Source organism: Bubalus bubalis, chromosome 2 (assembly GCF_019923935.1).
Source record: "Bubalus bubalis isolate 160015118507 breed Murrah chromosome 2, NDDB_SH_1, whole genome shotgun sequence".
Taxonomy (NCBI): domain Eukaryota; kingdom Metazoa; phylum Chordata; class Mammalia; order Artiodactyla; family Bovidae; genus Bubalus; species Bubalus bubalis.
Genome location: NC_059158.1, coordinates 89,678,357 through 89,693,090, shown reverse-complemented (window position 1 = coordinate 89,693,090; position 14,734 = coordinate 89,678,357). Strand labels below are relative to the sequence as shown.

At 46.7% G+C, this 14,734-nt stretch overlaps 1 protein-coding gene across 2 annotated transcripts in view; it reads left to right on the top strand.

Annotated features, from left to right (window-relative positions):
* Positions 1 to 3,638: 3,638 nt before the first annotated feature.
* Positions 3,639 to 14,734, top strand: part of DAPL1 (death associated protein like 1) — a 109,039-nt gene continuing 97,943 nt past the window's right edge. The window contains exons 1-2 of one of the 2 annotated variants that reach the window (XM_044935000.1): positions 3,639 to 3,833; positions 4,180 to 4,304. In XM_044935000.1, the coding sequence (XP_044790935.1) occupies positions 3,817 to 3,833; positions 4,180 to 4,304 (142 nt within the window). In that variant the 5' untranslated portion in view covers positions 3,639 to 3,816. Of the gene's footprint in view, positions 3,834 to 4,176; positions 4,305 to 14,734 lie in introns of both variants that reach the window. The other variant, XM_044934998.1, reaches the window with a different exon arrangement.

Genomic DNA, 14,734 nt, shown 5'->3' with positions numbered 1-14,734 from the left:
GGCTTGACCTGTATAAATGAGCTAGGGAATTGAGGCTTTCTTCAGCTAACTTTTGAAGTCTGTCTAGCCCCATAACAAGCAGTAGGTCCTAGAATGGGGACAGGTAGGTCAGCCATCAGTCCTCAAGCCAGCTCACAGGTGGACCTGTCACCTGGGCCTCAGTTTCTCCAGTTATGAAAGCTAAGAAGATGAAGATGAAGAATAGATTTACCTGATGAAGGTTGATTTTCAGGAGGCCCCAACTTGCACAAGCAATTTTCAAGGCTTATTAGTGTATATGTAATTTGCATTTCTTTTCTTTAAAAAAGGCTCTCAATTACATACAAGGAAATGGCAACCCACTCCAGTGTTCTTGCCTGGAGAATCCCAGGGACGGGGGAGCCTGGTGGGCTGCCGTCTATGGGGTCGCACAGAGTCGGACACGACTGAAGCGACTTAGCAGCAGCAACAGCAGCAAGACTCTATAAAAACCTCATCTAAGCCCAGATGGCGTCATGGAGCTAATTTCACAGGCCCTGAATATTCACATTTTGAAGAAAGATGCCAAAACTCCTTGAGATAAAGACTGGAAACTATATAATCTCTGGTTTTCACCAACTCCTTCCCCTCCCCCCACCACTGAAATGATGATGCTGGTATCAACAGCAAGTGAACATCAGACATTCATAAACATGATTCTATTTGAAAACCCACAGAACTTTGGGTTACAGTGGTGTCTTATTAATGAGGAGATGGGGAGCTTCCACTGTGAAAAACAAAACTGCTGCTGCTGCTGCTAAGTTGCTTCAGTCATGTCCGACTCTGTGCGACCCCATAGACGGCAGCCCACCAGGCTCCCCCATCCCTGGGATTCTCCAGGCAAGAACACTGGAGTGGGTTGCCATTTCCTCCTCCAATGCATGAAAGTGAAAAGTGAAAGTGAAGTCGTTCAGTCGTGTCCGACTCTTAGCGACCCCATGGACTGCAGTCCACCAGGCTCCTCCATCCATGGGATTTTCCAGGCAAGAGTACTGGAGTGGGATGCCATTGCCTTCTCCAAAACAAAACTAAGTTCACACAAAATTCAACTAGGCTAATTCAAGTTTGTGAAGATGGAGAAAGCAGGAAGGGAGGGAAAATTAGGTAAGAAAAACTATGAAGCAGAGAAAGATTGGGGGACAGGTCTAAAGACAGGAAAAAGCCATCCCCTTACCCAGGGTCCCCTTACAGCTTGGAGAGAAACATCACCCTGGCCTTGCTAATATTCTAAGTAACAAGAGAGATCACATCCAGCAAAAACCTGCTTCTGTGCTGGAAGATTGATTTCATGATGTATTCACATAGAAGAAATTCAATCGTTCATTTTTCATTCAACCAATGGCTTAAGTATGTGTTGCTAGATGCTGGGGACATAATGACAAGCAAAACAGACGTGGCCCCTCACTCTAGTCTGAAGGAGAATACAGACAAAGCAGAGATGACTGCCGTGCAGTGTGAGCTGTGCTTGGTGGAGGAGGTGCAGGATATCCGAGCACAAAGCGAGCTTCTAATCCAGATTTAGGGAGTCAGATGAGACTTCTCCAGAGAAGTGAGAAACCATCTGACCTGCAAGATGAGCAGGCATCCATCAGAAAGGATGAGAAGCATGTTTTAGGCAGAACAAAGAGGGAAAGAGTTGAGTGTTTCTGAAGCACTGTGGCCCAGGTATGTGATGGGTTGTGGAAGGAGGAAGAAGGAGGTTTGACATAAGCAGGGGCTGGATCATCAAAGTTTTAAAAGTCTTAATGAGTGTGGACTTTACCTTAAAGGTAATGAGATTGACTTTATGAAACCACCCAGATGGTATGGGGAGTGGACTGCTGCTGCTGCTGCTGCTAACTTGCTTCAGTCGTGTCCGACTCTGTGCGACCCCATAGATGGCAGCCCACCAGGCTCCCCCATCCCTGGGATTCTCCAGGCAAGAACACTGGAGTGGCTTGCCATTGCCTTCTCCAGTGCATGAAAGAGAAAAGTGAAAGTGAAGTCGCTCAGTCATGCCCGACTCTCAGCGACCTCATGGACTGCAGCCTACCAGGCTCCTCTGTCCATGGGATTTTCCAGGCAAGAGTACTGGAGTGGGGTGCCATCTCCTTCTCCATGGGCAGTGGACTAGAGAGAAGCAAACAATAAGGAGACCAGTTTGGCCATGGTAAAGATAGTGGCCTCAATGGAAGGAAGCTGCCACTTTGGGATAGAGAGATTTGTACAGATTCAAAAAATATTAAGAAGCACAATATATTTGCTTTGATAATTGTTTAGAAATGACTATACTATACATGGAAAGGACAACCAGTGGGGACCTGCTGTATGAGGTGGGAATCTCATCACCTCTATATGAGGTGAGGACCTTTGTGCATGAAGAATCTAAAAAAGAATCAATATATGTGGCCACTTTGTCATGCGCTTGGAGTTAACACAGCATTGTAAATCAATTATATGCAAATAAAATAAAAAAAAAAAAGGAAATGAAGTGTGAAGTGTCCAACTGTCCAAGGATGACCTCAGGTACGTCTGGCTTGAGCAGTTGGGCAGCCAGGTGGTAGAGCCATTTGGAAAGGCAGCAGCTCCAAAAGGAACATGTTTAGTGCTTCTGAACTGAATCACCCATTAGGATAGAAGGAGGCTTCAGAATTCACAGCAGAAGGCCAGGTTGAAAGACTCAGAAAAGACTGAATCGTGAAAGTTATGGCGGCCAGGACAGAGGAGAAAAAGGCAAGAGTGAAAAGAAGTCCAAGTGAAAAGATGTTCAGATTAGAAAAGAAGGCTACAAAGCCACATGTACAATAAAATGCACATATGCAAAACACAAAGAAAAGATACTGATGGTGTCTTCATGGACAGGTTAGCAGTAGTGAGACTATTGCTGATTTATATCTGCTTCTCCTTGCTCGGTTGTGTTGACTTAGAAAAATGCACAAAGTGAGAGTTGCAAGTTAAGTTTCACTGGGAGCAAAATGAGGACTATAGCCCAGAGATAGCTGAGAAACTGTTCCAAAGAGTTCGGGGGAGAGGTTTGTATAAATGTGATTTTTGGTGAAGGGGGAGTTATATGCAATCAGGCACACAAGTTTTGCAGAAGGTTTCTGCTAGTCTCATGAAGGTCATGAGCTGCTAGTCATGAGGAGCAGTCATCCTAGATGTGAGGAGATACAAGAGTTGGGCTCATAAAGTTGTCTGCTGAAAATATCTATCTGAAGACCTGTTCTGCCAGTCTCCCCCGACCCCCACCCTGAGCACAGAGTGCCTCATTTCTGCTCTCCACTTTCAGGGGTTGTTGAAAATTAGCAGCTGCAGCAGCACATGATTAATCCTTGTAGATGGCAAATGCCAATGGCAAGCGCCAATTTATAGTTGACAGCTGTATTTGCAAAGCTAAAGACTGTAAAACAAATGTATTTTTTTGCAATAAAAACAAGTTATTTTTGAAAAGTGGCTTAAAAAGGAACAATTATTAAAGGGCTTTTAACTTAAAGAGCTTAATTGGAAAGGGTAGCAACAACTGAGTTAGTGGACAGCTGAAGGAGGTAAGTAGCATGATTTACTGCCTCACAATCATGGCTGCTATTGGGATCACCTGCAAAATGAAACAAGCTACTGATCCTGGATCCCACCTCCAGAGATTCTGGTTTAATTGGCTGGCAGCGTGGCTTGAGCCCTGTAGATGTTAATGCTCCCAGCTGATTCTAATGTCAGTGAGGCTGGTGGACCACTCACGTAATTAGTGAGAGGTAAGAGGGTTCACTTCAGAGTAGCATTTTGATTTATTAGGAAAGAATAAGAATCTCCAGGATAAAGACCATGAGGCAAGCTCAAAGGTGAGCAGTGAGATGGCATGGCTGTGCTGGGTGTGGGCCAGTCACATAGGATGCTTGTAAATGATAGAAGTGAAGTGAGCTTAAAGCAATCTAATTTTAAAGAATGTGGTGGTGGTGAGGGGAACTCTCAGAAACTGCGAGAATTGGGGGCATTTACATGGACAGAAATTCGGTAGTTTTGGATACTTCAGTGCAGTCAAGAATAGGCAGGGAGGTTGGTCCCATGTTAAAGGCAAAGGGCTCGGGCAGCCCAAGGGGCTGCTCAGTAAAAGGCAATGTCAGTGCGGCAACTCAGCTGAAGGCCTGCAAGTCCACGGAGGACAGTGTGTGGATTTTTCACCAGCAGGAGTGGTTGCAGCGTGTTGCAAAGCACGCGGCGGAGCTGCACGTGGAGACGCCAGCTCGGCAGGGCTGCAGGGACACCTTTTTTGAATTCTGGTCCCACCACTGAAGATCCCCCCTTCTGTTTGGGTGAGTTATTTTATTTATCTGACTTCACTCTCTTCACTTGTGAAAAGAGGATAATAATACCTGTTTGACAGGTTTCTATGTATTAAAGACAATAATTGTGAAAGCAGCTAATAGGTTTTTTAAATGTTTTATGTTGGTGGGTGTTTAAAGTAGGAAAAGGAGATACGATAGTTGTTAGAGGCAGTCTGGACCCATGTCTTTCTGCCTCATTTCCCTCTCTCACCTGATATTCTCTCCATTCTTATTTAACTTTCTAAATTCTAAAGTATGGTGGCTAGAGCTGACGACCTGTTTTTCTTAGTAGGAGATTAAAACCGTAGAGTTGGAGGACCTAAAAAGTGTAAAACTTAAAAAGCAGAATTAACAAACTCAAAACTTTATTTTCTGTGCAAAAAAGTATCTATGTTAGGAAGCATCAGAGTGAAGCAATGATTGCTGAAATTTAAACTCTGAGAGAAAGCAATTTGGTAAAGTGTGTGGGGTTTTCAGTTATATTTCATGAAATCTGAGATGTCTTTGGTTGTAGGATACACCATGTTATGTATTATGAAGGAAAAGTGTTCCTTATTAAACTGTGACAAAATGCTTTCTTTGCTCATATAATTTTTTTCTTTTTTGAAAGAGCCCCTTAAGGTTAAACATGTATTGTTACCATGTGTTACTCTTAGGCTTGTCTAGGGAGAACAGTGGAAAAGTTGATTAACATGTTTTGCAAATCTTGTTTGTGTTCACCTAACTCTTCTGAATCACATTTTAGTCACTGATGTGTGTATTTTCCCAAACATCTATGTCCTCTGGGCTTTCAAGTGAACTGATGATATGGTCTCTCATAACATCCCATATCTTCTTCTAAGTCACTGACATCTCTTTGCAAGCTTTCGTGCCTAGCATGTGATAGGTAATCTTTCTGTGCGTATCTCAGTAACTAAACATAACTCAGCTTTATCTACCTATGGATATCTTCCTTAAGTCCTATAATGCTCTGCTTCTCAAACTTTCATATTCATACAAGTCACAATCATGGTTGCTATTGGGATCACCTGCAAAAGCCAGTGTGAAGTAGGTCTGAGATAGGCCTGAGATTCTGCAGTTTTCTCGTGGTCCAAGTTGAGGCCAACACAATTGGTACCAGTTGATTTGAGAAGTGAAGTATAAAGCAATTGTTTCAATGGGTTGCTTCTTTGCAAGAAAATGAGGACGTGTGATTGTTCTCCAGTAAATACTTGTTTCGCTAATGTCAAATGCATGCCCCGCTGCTCTGTTTTCATGGCCTTCTGTGTATATAACAATTTCTCATTTCAACACCAAATGATAGTATAATCTCCTTGAAATTATTTGAACGGCAGTGAAACTCAACATGTGTAGTGTAGTGTAGTGCCAGCAACGCACATAATTCATTGGCATGATGGAGTGAAGAGCGAGGACCAAGGTAGTGTGTGGACAGGCAGTGCTGGACACCAAAGCGGACTGCAAGCTGTACTCTGACGTCAAAGATGCAAAAATGTGCTGCTCACGGAAATATAGAGAATCTGTTGTAAATCTCTGTGCTATTTTAACCTCTACTCTTTGCAGTTATTTTCACTTAAGAAAATGCTGAAGTCAGCCTTAAGAAGTATGAGAGATAACAGTAATAACCCTAGTGCATTTCTCAGCGTCTTCGTTTTTTAACCTTTCCAGTTCCAGTTCCATTTCAGTTGTTCAGTCATGTCCAACTCTTTGCAACCCCATGAATCACAGCATGCCAGGCCTCCCTGTCCATCACCAGCTCCAGTTCACCCAAACTCATGTGCATCGAGTCGGTGATGCCATCCAGCCATCTCATCCTCTGTCATCCCCTTCTCCTCCTGCCCCCAATCCCTCCCAGCATCAGAGTCTTTTCCAATGAGTCAGCTCTTCGCATGAGGTGGCCAAAGGATTGGAGTTTCAGCTTTAGCATCAGTCCTTCCAATGAACACCCAGGACTGATCTCCTTCAGAATGGACTGGTTGGATCTCCTTGCAGTCCAAGGGACTCTCAAGAGTCTTCTCCAACACCACAGTTCAAAAGCATTGATTCTTCGGCGCTCAGCTTTCTTCACAGTCCAACTCTCACTTTAGGTTTCACCTAAGTGAATGGTACACAGGATGAAAGTTGTTGAGTGTGTGAGCATTGGTGACTTGTGTGTTTTCTTTTCTTTTAGTATTTATTTATTATTTGGTTGCATTAGGTCTTAGTTATGGCATGTGGGATCTTCAATATTTGTTGCAGCATGTGAGAGCTTTCATTGTGTCATGTGGGATCTCTAGCCAGGGATTGAACCTAGGCCCCTGCATTGGAAGTAGGGAGTCTTAGCCACTGGACCACTGGGGAAGTCCCTGATTTGGGTGTTTCATAACTGACTTTTCAGTGGTTTAAATCACCTGAGCACTTGTAGCAAACGCCTGACTCCAAGTTCCCCCAGCCTACTGAAGCATCATCTTTGGGAACAGACCCTAAGAAACCAGGTCCCACAGGAAAGCCTAACTCAGCTCAAGTTTGAAACCATGGGTTTAGTGTCTTCACACCTTCTGCAGGGTTTAGTCTGTCCATCTCTAGGTAGGGGAGCCTGCCATGTACCAGACACTGCTACTGCTAAGTCACTTCAGTCGTGTCCGACTCTTAGCGACCCCATGGACTGCAGCCCACCAGGCTCCTCCATCCATGGGATTTTCCAGGCAAGAGTACTGGAGTGGGGTGCCATTGCCTTCTCCGTACCAAACACTGCCAGGTGTTAAAGGGAATACCATGCCCATCAGAAATCTATCACAGCATTTCTCCCTGTCCTTACAGAGCTTATACCCCTTGTATGCTGAGAGAGAGAAGACTGTGTCATGGGCATTCAGAAGTGGGGTGGAAGAAAGAAGGAAGGACACTGCTTCTGATGGATATGATTGGAAAAGTAAAGGTGGGAAATTGGCTAGGTCTTGAAAGGGGGCTGAAATGTGGATAGGACACAAGAGGAAAAGGGCTTTTCAGGCAGGTGGTACAGCAGAAACAAAGGCAAGGAGGCAGAGAGCACTGACTGTGATCCGTAGACAGAGAGCAGACCAGGTGTTCTAAGGAGATGGTTCATGTCACAGGATCATAGAGTGCACTGGGAAAGCTTGATGGGAGTAAGGCGATGCCCCAGGAGGCTCTGCTCTCTTGTAATCCGGTCTGTCCATAGAGTTTTTAAATTCGTTTCCCTTTCTTCTTTTTCCTTCTTATCCTCCTCCATTCTAATGTCTTTTCAAGTTGCGAGAGGAGACCCAGAGCCTTTGATTTTTCATCAGTACCTGGGCCTTACCCTTCTTCCCTGGGCACTGGCTTCCCCTGCCACTCACCTCGCTTCCGCACAGACTCCTGTGTCTCGCCGCCTCTGCTGTCAGCTGGCATGTGAGGAGAAATGCAAGCACAATGCAATATTAATCTGAGCAAAACACAACTAGAGAGGAAATTTTGCTGCTCTGTTGCAAATAGCATATGGCACTTCCCCAAAGCCAAAAGAAATGATTTTTTAATCATCTGCTGTTCGGGATTATCCACGCTCCCTTTCCTTGGCATGGATAATTGAGGGTTGGCTGTATTTGGATTTCAAAGCAATTTGGACTTTACTGAAATCCAAGGTTCCCAGTTTGCACCATACCCCCTGTAGGCATCGGTGCCTGTAATTAAAGTGATCTGCAAAGGGAAGGCCACGGAGGTACCTCTGATGTGAGTGGTTACCAGAGAAGGACAGCCAGCATTTTTTATGTTGTGTGTATGAGGCTAAAATGATAGTAGCTGCCCTCCTTCAGGAGAAAGGGCCTTTGTGCTCCAGGTCTGGGGTACTGTTAGCTCTAGACACTTCGGTCTGCACTCCAAAAAGCCTTCAGTGAACTTAACACCTTTTTAGGGTGAGACTTCACTAGGGTGCCCATGGGGTTTCAGAAGGAAACATGAAACATGATGCAAGTAGAGATATTAGAGATGATTCATTTTAAGGTGGGCAAATTTTGGCCAACACGCATATTCTGGGAGCTGAAGTTTTGAGGGAAGGAGAATGCTGAATACAGAATGGTTAGAAAAATATGTCTGCTCCCTGTGTGTGTGCAGAGAGGAAAGAGGGGCAGCTGCTTCTAGAGCACATGGGGCTGGGGAGCCAGAGCTGTACTGCTTCACAGAACGTACCCTGGTGCAGGGGAAAGGAGGTGGCGGCTTGTGGAGGGGATGTAAGCCAGCTCTTCACCTGGACATGTTTGCCACCGAGAGAAGAAGAGAGGAAAATTGTAAATTAAAACATAGGGACATACACAAGAAGTGCTGGAGGATGTCCTTGGTCTCCACACGGCGCTGGGGTGAGGGCTGAGATGCCTGGAGAAGCCCAGAAGCCGGGTCAACACTGGCTGGGCTGTTGGGGCAGAATGACAGGGAAGGAAGGTTCGAGCAGGACTGCACCCCTTTCTGGCGCCACCTGCAGAGGAGGCGTCGGCTAAAGCTTGAGCACTCAATGTCTCTCCTTGTTGGTGAGAGTGCTCTCAGCATTATCCTGAAGCCTACTGACTGTGCCACCCTGCAGGGGGACCCCCTGTTTAATGTCAGAAGCAGAAAATGGCTGTGTGTGTTGGGGACCCCCATCCCTTCTTTGCTAAAGTCAGAATAGGGAGTCAGGAGCCCAGTGCCCCTCACTCGCTCCATCTCCCTGAAATTGCACCACAGCAGCCTCTCCTCACCCTCCCCCTCGCCACATCCCCACGATGCGCTCCCCTGCCCCACTGCAATACTCGTTTGGGTTTGCTGGCTGGCACCAGCTGGACCGTGAGAAAGGACGGCCTTGATCAGTCCAGGAAGGCAGTAGGGTCCTGTGGCCAGGCACTCCCTCCCTCCCACTCCTCTGCCTCTGCCAGAGACACTGCTCTTCTCGCCTGTATCATCTGGGGAGATGTTCAGTCAAAACTCCCTGCTCTCCCAGGGAGCTCACTGCTGCTGCTAAATCACGTCAGTCATGTCCAACTCTGTGCGACCCCATGGACTGCAGCCCACCAGGCTCCTCCGTCCATGGGATTTTCCAGGCAAGAATACTGGAGTGGGTTGCCATTGCCCTCTCCGCAGGGAGCTCACGGATGAGTATTTATGCCCCTTGTCCATCCCCTCAGACAGCCATGCTCTCCCAGGGAGCTCACGGACGAGTATTTATGCCCCTTGTCCATCCCCTCAGACAGCCAGCTGGCTCCCCACTGAAATGAGGGTGGGCACTGGGCGAGGATGGAAAGCCATCCAAGGAGCCACTTCCCTGCCCTCCTCAGAGAAGACAGCTGGGCCATTGTCATGATTAAACACAGGAACCGCTCCCATTGGCTCTGTGACAGCTTCTCCCGACCATCCTGGTTACTGATTAAAGAGAAGCTGGATTATTTTTCTTAGAAGAAAATTAAAACCACAGACTGAGGTGAGGGGAGGGGGGCCGGGGGGAGCTCCACTGCACTGCTTTGGTGAGAGCCACAGATTGCTCAACCCATCTCCACCCTCGTGACATGCAGCGCTCTCCGGTCACTCAGGATACAGCCCAGATGGGATGCAGCCACTCTGGCCCTGCCTTCTACAAGCCTATATCAGTCTTCCCTGCTGGGTCATAAGTGCAAAGCAGTTTGGCCCCTGGCTCCCTCTCCCGCAGAGAGACCAGCCAGCACACTGAGCATCCGGGAGAGAATTTCACACAATCCTCCCACCCGAGTTGTTTTGTCCTGCAGAGCAGCCCGTGCCTCTTGCTTTATAGACTGCAGAACTGCAGCTCTGCTCAGAGGCTAATATGTGTCCCTCGGCTCTGAAGCAATGACCTGTCCACTGGCAGCTTTCCCAGCAGGACTATCAAGCCTGTACTTCAAATATAGTTTCCTCTAAAAAAGAACATAAGGCACTACCCTGGTGTTTCCCATCTGTGTGCCTGCCTTTTATGGTCTGGACTCTTGACTCTCATTCGAGTTGCTGATGAGGAGCTGGTGACTGAGCATAGGAGTGGCTCCAGGATTCCTGTATGGGATCCTTGGGGGTAGCTTTGTGGTCAGTGGTAGGGTCCTTGTTTATTGAGCTTGCTGGTTATTTGGGGGATGCTAAAGGAGATTGTTGGAAGGTTAAACCCTCTCCCATCACTCCACAAGTCTTTGGCAGCATCCCAAATTGAGCCTTTGCTCTATGAATAAAGCCAGCATTGGAAATCAGAGCTGTGGCCCAGTTCCAGCCCTGATTGGCTTGGGGGGGCTTTGTACAATCCCAGAATTTTTCAAAGACTTGGGACTCTCATCTGTGAACAGACTGGGGTTGGACCATACCATTTCTAAAATCCCTTGCAGTGATTCTAGGTCTTAGAGGTAGGAAATGAGATTGGAGATACAGTTCCCAACCCAGAAAAAGCTGACGGTGGTGAAAATATATCTCTAGAGGAAAAACTGCATGAAACTGCAAATGGTGGAAGTAATGGAAAGTTATTGATCTTTGTCCACCAGCATCTATCACCACCTCTTCTGACAACAACCCCTAATCTCCATTTGGGAAGGTTGTGAGGCTCTCCCAGGGATGGACCTCTAACTTAAGATGTGTCCTGAGTCCAGCCACTTCTCCCCAGTTCTGCCTCCTGTGGCAGCTGCCGTTGCCTGAGCCTGCTTCCCCCTCACCCTGCCCTTTCCACACGAGAGCAATGGAATCTGTGGTTGTTGCTGTCACCTGTTGTGTATGTCTTTCATTTTTAAAAAAAACTTAAAAACTCAGATATAATTGACATATGACATTGTATACCTTTAAGGCTTCCATGTTTGCTTGATACATTGGAATACTGTACTTTACTACCGTAACCTTACTAACACTTTGTCCTGTTGCATATTTATCATTTCTATTTTGTGTTCAGAATCATTAAGATTTAGTCTATAAGTCACTTTGAAGTTTATAATACAGTATTGTTGACCATAATCACCAGGTTGTATATTCAATCTCCATAATTTATTTATCTACTAGTTATAACTGTCTACCCTTAAAAAATGGCTCTTCAGTTTCTCAACCCCCAGCACCTGGTAACCACCATTCTACTAGTTTTATGAGTTCAGCTTTCTTAGATTCAAAATATAAGTGAGATCATTCAGGTTTTGTCTTTGTCCGACTTAGTTCACTTAGCATAAAGCACTCAAAGTCTACATATATTGTCACAAATGTCAGGATTTCCTTCTTTTTCTTGGTTGAATAATATTTTCTTGTATATATGTACCACATTTTCTTTATTGACTCATCCATTGATGGACTAAGGTCATTTCCAAATATCAGCTATTGGAAATAATGCTACAATAAACAAGGGAGGGCATATATCCCTTCTAGACACTGATTTCAATGCCTTTGGATATATACCCAGGAATGAAATTGCTGGATCATGTAAAATCAGTTTTTAAATTTTTTAAGGAACTATTTTCTGTAATGACTGCACCAATTTACATTCTACCAATAGCATAGAAGGGTTCATTTTTCTCCACATCCTCACCAACATTTGTTATCTCTTACCTTTGACAAAAGCCATCCTAACAGGGGTGAGGTGATAGCTCCTTGTGGATTTGATCTGCATTTCACTGACGGTTAGTGATCTTGAGCAACTTTTCATGTGTGTGTTGACCATTTGTACATAGAAATCTTGATCAAACATAACTCCTGTCTCTTTCCTTTTGAAAAGCCTCCCATCTCACCACCATGATCAGAATAAAATTCCATCTCCTTCCCTTGGCCTGCAGGGCCAGCATCTTATGGTCACTTCTCTACCTTCTCTCGTCTGCTCGGCCCACACAGCTTAGACCACACTGGGCTCCATGGCTCTTCCTTAATAAGCCTGGCTTGTTCTGCCTCACAGCCTCTGCACTTGTACCTTCTGCCCAGGTCTTCACACGGCCTCTGTTCTCCTTTCATTCAGGCTGCTTCTCAAATGCTACCTCCTTCCCTGAGCATCTCATCTAAAATCACACTCCACTGTCATCCCATATCACTCTCTACGTTCTTAATCTGCATTGGTTGGTGGGTTTTTTCCATTAACTCTTGTCATTTCTTAATTTTGATTCATCTTACACAATGTATTTGTTTTCTTTCCTACTGTAAGTTAGCCCCAACAAGGCAGGGATGTGATCTGTCTTGTCCCCACTGTGCCCCCAGTATTGTATATGCCCCACATATGCAGTAGTGCCTGGCGTGTAGTTGGTGATCAATAAACACTAGATGGGGCTTCTTTGGTGGCTCAGACTGTAAAAAAAAAAAAAAAAAATCTGTCTACAATGCAGGACACGTGGGTTCAACCCCTGGGTGGGGAAGATCCCCTGGAGAAGGGAATGACTACATACTCCAGTATTCTTGCCTGGAGAATTCCATGGACAGAGGAGCCTGCAGGGCTACAGGGGTCACAAAGAGTCAGACATGACTGAGCTACTAATACTCACTTTTTTTTTTTTCCAAACACTCAGTGAGTGAGTGATGTCAATCTGTGCATTCAGTGTCCTGGCCACACTACTTGGTTCAGGGTGGGCACATGACTTAACCAGATTAAGGCGGAGGGAATCCCTGGACTTTGCCAGGACGGAAAGCTGTGGGTGCACACTCTCCTTTGCTGCCCCGTGTGTTGTCATGGTGTGAGGCTGAGCCCAGAGCTGCCACGTGGATCCAGAACCAGGGCCAATACAGGGGAATCAAGACCAGGGGGCAAAACCTAGTAACATCCGTAGGGCCCTCCCTGAAGCCATGCCTGAAGTTGGACCTTTCTACGGGTTTTTTCCACCAACATGAGTCAATACATTTTTTAAGCAAAGTAGTTCTGCTTCCCTACATCTCACAGAGAATAGAATAAGGCTCAGGGGAAGAAAACTGAGTGACTTGACCAAGGTCACACGGCCGGACTGGGGCTCATTTCAGGTCTTCTGACCACAGTGCTGGGCTTTGTATTCTCCTCTGCATGACCTCGAAGGGTGCTGCCCTGGGAAAGGCAGAGCCTTGCTGACACAGCAGAGCCTGACAGCCGGGGATCGTCTTAGCCTCAGGGCAGAGGACCCTGCTGCCTGTGTTTTCTGTTGATAGGAGGCTTCTCTTCAAAGCGCCCCACCTGCTTTTGCAAATAACTATTACAAATCTTCTCTGTGGCATGTCTAAAGGAGACAGGTCAAACGAGGGCAACAGATGTTCTCCAACCTTAGAAACCAATGAGTGTCCAGCTCACAGAGGCCAGGCTAACCACGCAGGCCTCTGTGATTTGACTGATGGAGTAACATGGCACCTCCAGGTGTTTTTTTGTTTTTTTTTATTTTAATTCTGTGTAAAGTGACATCATACAGACAAACCACAGAGGATTTAGATACAGTGTTGACCAGTTTTAAAACAGTAACAGCAAATAATCATTTACACGGACTCCTCATCTCTAATTTTACATCTCGTTATACACAGGTACTATTAATCCTCCTTGTCCATTGGCCCCAGCAACAGAGCGTGAGGTGTGCAATTCCTTATGGTTTAAAGGGCAGCCCTCGGCCCTCACTGGCTCCTCTTCCATGAGAGCTGCCGAGGATAGCTTTGCTGGGCAGTCCTACAGGTCCGGCCTGCCTGCCCCAGGGTGAGCTTCATTTCTGGAAGCTGGGCTTACACCAAGTGAATCCTAAGCCCTCCTCTGAGGACTGGGGTCCCCTAGCAGCTTCCTGCTGACAGTCCAGGGGCTGTTCAGGGGAGCCAGCCTGCAGAGAAACCTCTCAGCCACGCAGTCTCACTTTCTCAGGTACGCCCCACGCTGCCAAACAGTGTCCCATGAGCTGTGCGCTGGAGGCAGTGCTTGGACTCCTCTGCCAAGCCCCTGGTTTCTTAGAGTGAGGGATGGGACCCCACTCATCCTTGGGAGTTGTCCTCTCTGCCCCCCAGGCCAGGCTAGTGGGTTCCTTCCCAGTGCCAGGCTGATCTGCCACTTGGACCTTACCACCTGGTGTCCATCAGGGGCCACCCATGGCCAGGCTGTGGGAGACAGTCTACATACACCCAGCAATTGGTGCTTGGTTCCCCATCTCCAGCCAGGACCTCAGTGGTAGGCTGGGTAAGGAACAGCCACCCCGAGCCAGAGGGGTTCTGCCCTCCAAAAGGGATGCCACTCTCAGTCTCAAGAGGGCCAGGGCCAGGGTGGATGTCTCTGGGGAAAGACACAGTTCTTTGGGGAACTGCCCACAGTTCAGCAGGAAGCAAGTCCTGTGTTTGTTCATGGCAAGGATCACATTTCACCATCGGTTAGCTGGCTCCCAGCGAGCAGCAGGAATCCCAGCCTAGAAGGTCGCGCGTGGTGGGCTTTCTCTGCAGCTGGGCTGGGGCGTGTGTGGCCATGATGCCACTTCCACGGTCAACAGTAACAGCTGGCACGTTCTAAGTCCCATTCGCAACACGTCGTGTTATTCACTCACTAATCCCCA